Raw genomic sequence first — 12,278 nt, 5'->3', positions numbered from 1 at the left:
AATTTCATACTTTTCTTTTATAGCTACACATTTAAATCTTTGGAACAAAAGTTTTCACATCTTCATCTTGAGAATCATGCTCATTCTATCTCATGTTATCCCTTAAGTATAGAACCAGTTAGTGGATTCCTGCAGAGACTTATAATGTAACTGATTAGGTACCATGAAGCAAGACTATAGGGAATTCAACAAGTGGGATTGGAACATTCTTACCTCAAGGCTAAAAAGGAAGGGAAAAAAGTAATTATTCTTAGTAACCTTGTTAAATGATCAAACATACTTCTTACCTCATGTTTCTATGGTTTTCAAATGATTATATTGTTTTTTATTTGTAAGGAACTCTCGAAGTTGAGACAAGAAATATATTCATCTCATAACCAACCCTCCAGTGGTGGAAGGACAACTATTACCACTAGAAAGTAATGTATTTTTAATGAAATTTGGATATGACTTTGGTTATGATAATCCAAATTATAGCATGTTTAACTGATATATACGCCCCTAGACAGAGTTTGGTGTTTTCTGCTGGCCAATAATTCTACTGAAGAATGAATGTTCACAAAAAGACATAGCTATTATGGTCAACAAAATTCAAGAGCACACTTTTACTGTAGTTACAATACAGTAAATACAATGAAAGTAAAAAGCAAATAATTAGTTGTTTAACCAACCATATTAGTCAGGACTCTTTCAGTTGCACATGGCAGAAACCCAACTTAAACTGGGAATTAGTTAATTCACGTAATTGGGATTTCTTGGTGTCCAGATGGATTTGTGTGATCAAAATATGTCTTCAGAAATCTGTCTTTATCTTTTGGCTCTGCTCTTTCCTGCATAGACGTCATTCTTAGGCAGGGTCTCTCCTCATGTTAGCAGTGCGACCATAGCTTACATCTCAACAATTTAGCAAAACCAAATAGACAGTGACTCTTTATGAATAGTTTCAGCAAAAGTCTATTTTGGATATTTCATATAAATGGAATAATCAAAATGTGGTCTTTGGTGACTGAATTCTTTCACTTTGCATGTTTTCAAGATTCATCCATGTTTTAGCATGCGTCAGTACTTTATTGATTTTTGTTACTAAATAATAGTCCATTTTATGGATGTACAACCTTTTATTTATCCATTCATCAACTGATGGACATTTAGGGGCTGTTTTCAATTTTGAAAAATGCTACTGTAAATATCTGGGTACAAATCTGTGTGGACATATGTGTTCATTTCTTTGAGTATATAAAGAAGAGTAGAATTGCTGAGCACATGGTAACTCTGTTTAACTTTTTGAAGAACTGCTAAACTTTTCCAAAACAGCTGCACCATTTTACATTCCCACCAGTGGTGTAAAAGGATTCCAATTTCTCTCTATCCTCCTAAACATTTGTTATTGTCTATCTTTTGGGTTGTAGCGTTCTAAGGGGTGGGAAGTGGTATCTCATTGCACTCTTGATTTGTAGTTCTCCAATAATTAGTGTTGCATAGTATTTTTTCATGTGCTTATTGGCCATTTGTATATCTTCTTGAAGAAATGACTAAAGTCTTTCTTCATTTTTAAATTGTATTATTTTCTATTTTATTGTTGAATTGAAAGAGATATTTATATATTCTGGATACAAGTCCCTTACCAGAGATATGATTTGCAAACATTTTCTTCCATTCCATGGATTGTCTTTTCACTATCTTGATTGTATCATTTGCAACACAAGTTTTTAATTTTGAGAAAGTCCAATACATCTATTCTTTCTTTACTCACTTGTGCTTTTGGTATCATACATAAGAAACTATTGACTAATACAAGGTCATTAATATTTACACCCACATTGTCTTCTAAAGAGTTTTATATTTTTATCTATTACATTTAGATTTAGGATCTATTTGAGTTAATTTTTTATATGTTGTAAATTAGGTATCCAAGTTCATTCTTGTGAATGGGGATATCCAGTTGTCCCAGACTCATTTATGGAATATGCTATCCTTTCCCCCATTAACTTGACTTGGCATCCTTGTCAATCAAACTACCATAAATGTAAGGGCAAATATATAGACTCTCAGTTTTACTCCATTAATCTATTTATCTGTCTTTATGCTAGTACCACACTGTCTTGATTATTATAGCATTTTAGTTAAGTTGTGAAATCAGGAGTGTGAGTCTTTAAACTGTTCTTTTCAAGAAAGCTTTAGCTGTTCGTGGTCTTTTGCTTTTCCATATGAGATTTAGGTTAAGCTTGTTAAGATCCCACTGGAATTTTTACAGAAAATTCATTGAATATGTAGGACACTTTAGGTATTATTGCCATGTAAATGAGACTGTCTTCTGGTCAATAAGCATGGGATCCTTTTCAATTTAGATCCTCTTTAATTTCTTTTTCAAAAAATTTTATTGGAGTATAGTTGATTTACAATGTTGTGTTAACATTCAGGTGTACAGCAAAGTTAATCAGTTATACATATACATATATCCACTCTTTGTTTAGATTCTTTTCCCATACAGGCAAGTACAGAGTACTGAATAGATTTCCCTGTGCTATACAGCAGGTCCTTATTAGTTATCTATTCTATATATAGTAGTGTGTTAATGTCAATCCCAACCTCCCAATTTATCCCTCCCCCGCTTATCCCCTGGTAACCATGTTTGTTTTCTACATCTGTGACTCTACTTCTGTTTTCTAAATAAGTTCATTTGTACACTTTTTTTTAGATTCCACACATAAGCAATATCATATGGTATTTGTCTGAGTCTGACTTACTTTACTCACTATGACAATCTCTAGGTCCATCCATGTTGCCACAAATGGCATTATTTTGTTATTTTATGCAATAGTCCATTGTATATATGTACTGCATCTTCTTTATCCATTCCTCTTTTGATGAACATTTAGGTTGCTTCCATGTCCCAGCTACTGTAAATAGTGCTGCAGTGAACACTGTTCTGCATGTATCTTTTTGAATTATGGTTTTCTCCAGAAATATGCCCAGGAGTTGGGTTGCTTGGTCATATGGTAGTTCTATTTTTAGTTTTTTAAGGAACCTCCATACTGGTCTGCATAGTGGCTGTACCAATTGACATTCCCACCAACAGTGTAGGAGGGTTCCCCTTTCTCCATACCCTCTCCAGCATTTATTGTTTGTAAATTTTTTGATGATGGCCATTTTGACTGGTGTGAGGTGAAACCTCATTGTAGTTTTGATTTGCATTTTTCTAATAATTAGCAATGTTAAGCATCTTTTCATGTGCTTTTTTCCACCTGTATGTCTTCTTTGGAGAAAAGTCTATTTAGATTTTCAGCCCATTTTTTGATTGGGTTTTTTGATTTTTTGATATTGAGCTTCATGAACTGTTTGTATAGTTTGGAGATTAATCTCTTGTGGGTTGCTTCATTTGGAAATATTTTCTCCCACTCTGAGGATTGTCTTTTTGTTTTGTTTATGGCTTCCTTCATTGTGCAAAAGTTTTTAAGTTTACTTAGATCCCATTTGTCTTTTTTTGTTTTTATTTTCACTTTCACTATGCTAGGAGGTGGATCAAAAAAGAGTTTGCTGTGCTTTATATCAAAGAGTGTTCTACCTATGTTTTATTCTAAGAGTTTTATAGTGTCTGGCCTTACATTTAGGTCTTTAATCCGTTTTGAGTTTATTTTTGAGTATGGTGTTAGGGAGTGTTCCAACTTCATTCTTTTACATGTAGCTCTCCAGTTTTCCCAGCACCACTTTTTGAAGAGACTGTTTTTTCTCCATTGTATATTCTTGCCTCTTTAGTCATAGATTACGTGACCATAGGTGTGTGGGTTTATCTCTGGGCTTTCTATCCTGTTCCGTTGATCTATATTTCTGTTTTGTGCCGGTACCATACTGTCTTGATGACTGTAGCTTTGTAGTATAGTCTGAAGTCAGGGAGCCTGATTCCTCCAGCTCCGTTTTTCTGTCTCAGGATTCCTGTGGCTATTCATGGTCTTTTGTGTTTCCATACAAATTGTGAAATTTTTTGTTCTACTTCTGTGAAAAATGCCATTGGTAATTTGATAAGGATTGCATTGAATCTGTAGATTGCTTTGGGTAGTATAGTCATTTTCTCAATATTGATTCTTCCAATCGAAGACTGTGGTATATCTCTCCATCTGTTTGTGTCATCTTTGATTTCTTTCATTGACATCTTGTAGTTTTCTGAGTACAGGTCTTTTGCCTCCTTTGATAGGTTTATTCCTAGGTATTTTATTCTTTTTGATGTGATGGCAAATGGGATTGTTTCATTAATTTCTCTTTCTGATCTTTCGTTGTTAGTGTATGGGAATGCAAGAGATTTCTGTGTATTAATTTTGTATCCTGCAACTTTACCAAATTCACTGATTAGCTTTAGTAGTTTAATGGTAGAATCTTTAGGATATTCTATGTATATATCATGTCATCTGCAAACAGTGACAGCTTTACTTCTTTTCTGAAATGGATTCTTTTCACTTCTTTTTTCTTCTGTGATTGCTGTGGCTGAAACTTCCAAAACTATGTTGAATAATAGTGGTGAGAGTGGGAAACTCTGTCTTGTTCCTGATCGTAGTGGAAATGGTTTGTTTTTCACCATTGAGAATGATGTCACCTGTGGGTTTGTCATATATGGCCTTTATTATGGTGAGGTAAGTTCCCTCTATGCCTACTTTCTGGAGAAGTTTTTTTCATAAATGGGTGCTGAATTTTGTCAAAAGCTTTCTCTGCATCTATTGAGATTATCATATGGTTTTTATACATCAGTTTGTTAATATGGTGTATCACATTGATTGATTTGCCTATATTGAAGAATCCTTGCATTCCTGGGATAAACCTCACTTGATCATTGTGTATGATCCTTTTAAGGTGCTTTTGGATTCTGTTTGCTAGTATTTTGTTGAGGATTTTTGCATCTATGTTCATCACTAATATTGGCCTGTAGTTTTCTTTCTTTGTGACATCTTTGTCTGGTTTTGGTATCAGGGTGATGGTGGCCTCGTAGAATGAGTTTGGGAGTGTTCCTTGCTCTGCTATATTTTGGAAGAGTTTGAGAAGGATAGGTGTTAGCTCTTCTCTAAATGTTTGATAGAATTCGCCTGTGAAGCCATCTGGTCCTGGGCTTTTGTTTTTTGGAAGATTTTTAATCACAGTTTCAATTTCAGTGCTTGTGATTGGTCTGTTTATATTTTCTGTTTCCTCCTGGTTCAATCTTGGAAGGTTGTGCTTTTCTAAGAATTTGTCCATTTCTTCCAGGTTGTCCATTTTATTGGCATAGAGTTGCTTGTAGTAATCTCTCATGATCTCTTGTATTTCTGCAATGTCAGTTGTTACTTCTCCTTTTTCATTTCTAATTCTGTTGATTTGAGTCTTCTACTTTTTTTCATGATGAGTCCAGCTAATGGTTTATCAATTTTGTTTATCATCTCATACAAGCAGCTTTTAGTTTTATTGATCTTTGCTATCGTTTCCTTCATTTCCTCTTCATTTATTTCTGATCTGATCTTTATGATTTCTTTCCTTCTGCTAACTGTGGGGGTTTTTTGTTCTTCTTTCTCTAATTGCTTTAAGTGTAAGGTTAGGTTGTTTATTTGAGGCGTTTCTTGTTTCTTGAGTTAGGATTTTATTGCTATAAACTTCCCTCTTAGAACTGCTTTTGCTGCATCCCACAGGTTTTGGGTCGTCGTGTTTTCATTGTCATTTGTTTCTAGGTAGTTTTTGATTTCCTCTTTGATTTCTTCAGTGATCTCTTGTTCATTTAGCAGTGTATTGTTTAGCCTCCATGTGTTGGTATTTTTTTACAGATTTTTTCCTGTAATTGACATCTAGTCTCATAGTGTTGTGCTCAGAAAAGATATTTGATATGATTTCAATTTTCTTAAATTTACCAAGGCTTGATTTGTGACCAAAGATATGGCCTATCCTGGAGAATGTTCCATGATCACTTGACAAGAAAGTGTATTCTGTTGTTTTTGGACAAAATGTCCTATAAATATCAGTTAAGTCCATCTTGTTTAATGTATCATTTAAAGCTTGTGTTTCCTTATTTATTTTCATTTTGGATGATCTGTCCATTGGTGAAAGTGGGGTGTTAAAGTCTCCTACTATTATTGTGTTACTGTCGATTTCCCCTCTTATGGCTGTTAGCATTTGCCTTAAGTGTTGAGGTGCTCCTATGTTGGGTGCATAAACATTTACAATTGTTATATCTTCTTCTTGAATTGATCCCTTGATCATTATGTAGCATCCTTCTTTGTCTCTTGTTACAGTCTTTATTTTAAAGTCTATTATGTCTGATATGAGAATTGCTACTCCAGCTTTCTTTTGATTTCCATTTGCATGGAATATCTTTTTTCCATCCCCTCAGTTTCGGTCTGTATGTGTCCCTAGGTCTGATGTGGGTCTCTTGTAGACAGCATATATACGGGTCTTGTTTTTGTATCCATTCAGCCAGTCTATGTCTTTTGGTTGGAGCATTTAATCCATTTACATTTAAGTTAGTTATCGATATGTATGTTCCTATTACCATTTTCTTAATTGTTTTGGGTTTGTTTTTGTAGGTCTTTTCCTTCTCTTGTTTTTCCTGCCTAGAAAAGTTCCTTTAGCATTTGTTGTAAAGCTGGTTTGGTGGTGCTGAATTCTTTTAGCTTTTGCTTGTCTCTGAAGGTTTTAGTTTCTTTTTCGAATCTGAATGAGATCTTTGCTGGGTAGAATAATCTTGGTTGCAGATTCTTCCGTTTCATCACTTTAAATATTTCCTGCCTCTCCCTTCTGGTTTGCAGAGTTTCTGTTGAAAGATCAGCTGTTAGCTTTATGGGGATTCCCTTATATGTTATTTATTGTTTTTCCCTTGTTGCTTTTAATATTTTTTCTCTGTATTTAATTTTTCATAGTTTGATTAGTATGTGTCAGCATGTTTCTCCTTGGTTTTATCCTGTAGGGTTTCTCTGTGCTTCCTGGACTTGATTGACTATTTCCTTCCCCATATTAGGGAAGTTTTCAACTATAATCTCGTCAAATATTTTCTCAGTCCCTTTCTTTTTCTCTTCTTCTTCTGGGACCCATATAATTCGAATGTTGGTGCATTTAATGTTGTCCCAGAGGTCCCTGAGACTGTCCTCAATTCTTTTCATTCTTTTTTCTTTATTCTGCTCTGCGGTAGTTATTTCCACTATTTTATCTTCCAGGTCACTTATCCGTTCTTCTGCCTCACTTATTCTGCTATTGATTCCTTCTAGAGAATTGTTAATTTCATTTATTGTGTTGTTCTTCATTGTTTGTTTGCTCTTTCATTCTTCTAGGTCCTTGTTGAACGTTTCTTGTATGTTCTCCAATGTACTTGCAAGATTTTGGATCATCTTTACTATCATTACTCTGAATTCTTTTTCAGGTAGACTGCGTATTTCCTCTTCATTTGTTTGGTCTGGTGGGTTTTTACCTTGCTCCTTCATCTGCTTTGTGTTTCTCTGTCTTCTCATTTGGTTAAGCTAATGTGTTTGGGGTCTCCTTTTTGCAGGCTGCAGGTTCATAGTTCCCTTTGTTTTTGGTGTCTGCCCCCAGCGGGTAAGGTTGGTTCAGTGGGTTGTGTAGGCTTCCTGGTGGAGGGGACTGGTGCCTGTGTTCTAGTGGCTGTGGGCAGATCTTTTCTTTCTGGTGGGCAGGACTATGTCCAGTGGTGTGTTTCGGGGTGTGTGTGAACTTATTATGATTTTAGGCAGCTTCTCTTCTAGTGGGTGGTGTTGTGTTCCTGTCTTACTGGTTGTTTGGCATAGGGTGTCCAGCACTGGAGCTTCCTGGTCGTTCAGTGAAGCTTTGTCTTAGTGTTGAGATGGAGATCTCTGGGAGAACTTTTGCTGATTGATATTACGAGTGGCTGTTAGGTCTCTCGTGGACCAATATCCTGAAATCGGCTCTCCCAACTCAGAAGCTCAGGCCTGACACCCGGCCAGAGAACCAAGACCCTGTCAGCCACACAGCTCAGAAGAAAAGTGAGAAAAGAAAAAAGAAAGAAAAAAAATGAAGTTATTAAAGTAAAAAATATTATTATAATAAAATAAAGTCATTAGTAAAGAAAAGGAAGACAGCAAGTAAACCAATAAACTAATCCACCAATGATAAGAAGTGCTAGAAACTATTCTAAAAAACTGGACAGACAGAACCCTAGGACAAATGGTAAAAGCAAACCTATACAGACAAAATCACACAAAGAAGCATATAGATACACACTCACAAAAATGGAAAAAGGAAAGAAAAAAAATATATATATATAAATATAAGGAAGAGCGAAACCAAATCAATAAACAAATCTGCCAATGATAATAAGCTCTAAATACTAAACTAAGGTAAACATAATAATAGAAACAAATTAGATGCAGAAAGCAAACCCCAATTCTATAGTTGCTCCTAAAGTCCACTACCTCAATTTTGGGATGATTCATTGTCTATTCAGGTATTCCACAGATGCAGGTACATCAAGTTGATTGTGGAGATTTAATCCGCTGCTCCTGAGGCTGCTGGGTGGTGTTTCCCTTTCTCTTCTTTGTTCACACAGCTCCTGGGATTCAGCTTTGGATTTGGCCCCGCCTCTGAATGTAGGTCACCCTCTGGCATCTGTTCTTCTCCCAGGCAGGAGGGGGTTAAAGGATCAGCTGATTAGGGGGCTCTGGCTCACTCAGGCCAGGGGGTGGGAGGCGTACAGAATGCAGGGTGAGCCTGTGGCGGCAGAGGCCAGTAGTGACGTTGCAACAGCCTGAGGTGCTCTGTGTGTTCTCTTGAGGAAGTTGTCCCTGTATCACAGGACCCTGGCAGTGGCGGGCTGCACAGGCTCCTGGGAAGGGTGGTGTAGATAGTGACCTGTACTTGCACACAGGATTCTTGGTGGCTGCAGCAGCAGCGTTAGCGTTTCATGCCCGTCTCTGATGTACGCACTGATAGCCGCGGCTCGCACCAGTCTCTGAAGCTCATTTAGGCAGTGCTCTGAATCCTCTTTCCTCGCACACCCTTTTGGGAAGTCTGAGGTCTCCTGCCAGCATTCAGTAGGTGTTGTGTAGGAGTTGTTCCACATGTAGATGTATTTTTGATGTATTTGTGGGTAGGAAGGTGTTCTCCACATCTTACTCCTCCGCCCTCTTAAAGGTCCTCTGCCTCTAGTGTATTTTTATTTTCATTACTCTGTTGTTCATCTCTGTTTGTTCTTTAGTTCTTCTAGGTGTTTGTTAAACTTTTGTTGTGTCTTCTCAATCCATGCCTCCATTCTTTTTCTGAGATCTTGGATCATCTTTACTATCATTGTTCTGAATACTTTTTTAGACAGATTGCTTATCTCCTCTTCATCTAGTTGTTCTTGTAGGTTTTTTTCTTGCTCCTTTGCCTGCAACATATTTCTTTGTCATCTCATTTTGTCAGACTTACTGTGTTTGTGGTCTCCTTTCCACAGGCTGCAGGATTGTACTTCCTCTTGCTTCTGTTGTCTGCTGCCTGGTGGGTGAGGTTGGTCCATTGGCTTGTGCTGTTATCCCGTTGGTAAGGTGTTTGATTGGTGTTGTGGTGATCAGAGCCTGCCCTGGATATTGAGAGGACCTCCCCTTTGCTCCCAGTGGCTGTTACTGCCCTGTCAGGGGCGGGGTCTTCTCCCTATTTGTTGGAGTAGAGTGCCCTGGATCTTTTTCTTGGCTGTGATTCTGATCTGTGGTATGGTGTGAGGTATGTGGGATTGGAGGACTCCCACTGGGAGAGAAGCCAATGAGTGTTCCTCCTCTGGAGGTGTTCACTGTGAATGTGCTCTGTTGTGTCCTCTTTCATCCGTTGTGTGGACTCACAAAGTACACTGCTGTTGGCACTGCTCTTGGTCCCACCTTAACTGTGGGTATGCCAGCAATTGGCCCTGGTGACTCTCAGGCATTATTTTCACCCAGTCACTGGCACAGATCCACTGAGGTCAGGTCCTAGGACTGCAGTACTCATTCACCTGGACCTGCCGTGGGAGCTATGGAGGCTGCTCAGACTCTGGTCTGGTGCATTTCCCGTGTGTACATGTCCACAAATCCCACAGCTGCTAATGCCATATCCATCCGAGCTGCAGGGGTTCTTGTCCTTTTGGATGTTTCACAGGTGCTGAATTTAGGAAACCATCAACAGAGGTGTAACTCCACAGTTCGTTCAGCTCCGAGGAGAGATTTCAGCTCTTCTTCCTTAGTCACACAGCCCCTGGCTCTCAGTGGTGGTTTCAGCCCCTACTCTGGGTGGATTTCCTAGTGGTGGGAGCTATCCTTCCCCTTCTGGGACAGTGGGGCAGGCCCAGGTACCCACTGTCAGATTTCCCTGTAGTGAGAGCTATCCATGTGCTCCCTGGATAGTGGGGCAGGTCCTGGCACCCACTGGTGGACTTCCTTGTAGTGAGAGCTATTGGGGCACTCCTGGCACAGTTGGATGGGTTCCAGTGTCTGCCTGTGGGTCTGGAAGAGGTGGCCAGTGCCTGCCTCTGGAGACCAAGATGGAGGTGGTGACTCACACCCACCCTGAGAACTCCTCTAGGCAGTGTCCCGTTGACTGGGAGCACTCATAGGGAAAGAAGCTTGTGGTCCCATCCCTCTCCTCATGCACCTCCCAATAATGGTGCCTTGCTTCTCTGGTGGGCCAAGGCTTCTTCATGGTATACTTTCAGTTGCCACTGCCTGACTCTTCAGGCTGCTTCCACACCTATCCCTGGTCCTCTCTCTGGGACTGAACTTCCGAGTCTGAGCTTCAGCACCCAACCCCCACCCTCACGAACAGAGGAGTGTCTCAGGTTGGGGAGTGCAGGGTGGCAGTGCCAACCCTCTGTGCAGGTTACTCTCCATTTTGCCTTACACGAACTGGTTGCTGCTCTCCCCTCTTAGGCTCCAAAACTCCCCCTTCATCCAGTCCGATCTCTCCACTGGTGAGCAGACTTTCCAAGGTGCGGGAACCTTTCTTCTTTCCCAACTCCCTCCCTGTCCTGATTCCTTTTTTTTTTTTTTTCCTTTTGTCTTAGCAGGTTATGTGGAGGTTTTCTTGTCTTTTCAGAAGTTTGAGGTCTTCTGTCAGCTCTGTTTTGTAGTTTGTATCTCTCAAGGAATTGGTGCATGTCATCTAAGTTATCAAGTTTTTTTTGGCATAAAATTGTCATAATACTCCTTTATTATGTTTTCAAGACAAAGGATCTCCTTTAAAATTTTAAAAATTGAGATATAATTAACTTATAACATTATTTTAGTTTTGGATGTACAAAATAATGATTCACTATATGTATACTGCTAAATGATCACCACAATAAGTCTAGTTAACACCCATCACCATCCATAGTTACAAATTTTTTTCTTGTGATGAGAACTTTTTAAGATCTAATCTTTTAGCAACTTTCAATTATCCAATGCAATGTTATTAACTATAGTCACCACACTGTTCATTACATCCCCAGGACTTATTTATTTTATAACTGGAAGTTTGTACTTTTTGACCACTTTCACCCATTTTGCCCACTCCCAGCCCCCACCTCTGGCAACCACCAATATATTCTCTTATCTATGAGTTCATTTGTTTTAGATTCCATGTATAAGTGAGATAATATGGTATTTGTCTTTCTCTCTCTGACTTATTTCACTTTGCATAATGCCCTCAAGGTCCGTCCATGCTGTCATAAATGGTAGGATTTCCTTCATTTATAGCTGAATAATATTCTAGTTTGGGGCAGGGTGGTGGTGGGATGAATTGGGAGATTGGGATTGACATATATACACTAATATGTATAAAATAGATAACTAACAAGAACCTGCTGTATTTTTAAAAAATAAATAAAATTTAAAAAAAACTAAAATATATTCCAGTGTGTGTGTAAATATATATATTATATATATAATATTTTATTTATCTATTCTAACATTGATGCGCACTTACATTGATTCCATGTCTTGACTATTGTAAATAATGCCACAGTGAACATGAGGGTGTAGATATATTATAGTGTTTTCACTTCCTCTTGATAAATACCCAGAAGTGACATTGCTGGGTCATATGCTAGTTCTATTTTTAAGTTTTTAAGGAACCTCCATACTATTTTTCATAGTGGCTGCACCAGTATGCATTCCCACCCACAGTGCACAAGGGTTCCCTTTTCTCCACATCTTGCCAACACTTGCAATTTCTTGTCTTATTGTTAATAGCCATTCTAAGACATGTGTGAGGTGATAGCTTCTCTTTCTTAATATCTGTAAATTGTGTGCTCCTTCTTTGCTAACTAGTCTGCTTAGAACTGTATCAATTTTAGTGATATTCTTAAAGATTTTTCA

General features: G+C 38.2%; 1 protein-coding gene across 3 annotated transcripts in view; it reads left to right on the top strand.

Moving 5' to 3' along the window:
• Positions 1-12,278, top strand: part of POF1B (POF1B actin binding protein) — a 104,719-nt gene that overhangs the window by 85,986 nt on the left and 6,455 nt on the right. For all 3 annotated transcript variants that reach the window (XM_082377257.1, XM_082377256.1, XM_082377259.1), the window contains one exon: positions 337-419. In XM_082377257.1, coding sequence (XP_082233383.1) covers positions 337-419 — 83 coding nt within the window. The remainder of the gene's footprint in view (positions 1-336; positions 420-12,278) is intronic.

The sequence above is a fragment of the Balaenoptera borealis genome (genome assembly GCF_965194805.1).
Source record: "Balaenoptera borealis genome assembly, chromosome: X".
Classification (NCBI taxonomy): domain Eukaryota; kingdom Metazoa; phylum Chordata; class Mammalia; order Artiodactyla; family Balaenopteridae; genus Balaenoptera; species Balaenoptera borealis.
The sequence above is the reverse complement of the archived record's forward strand: the minus strand, read 5'-3'. Positions and strand labels throughout refer to the sequence as shown.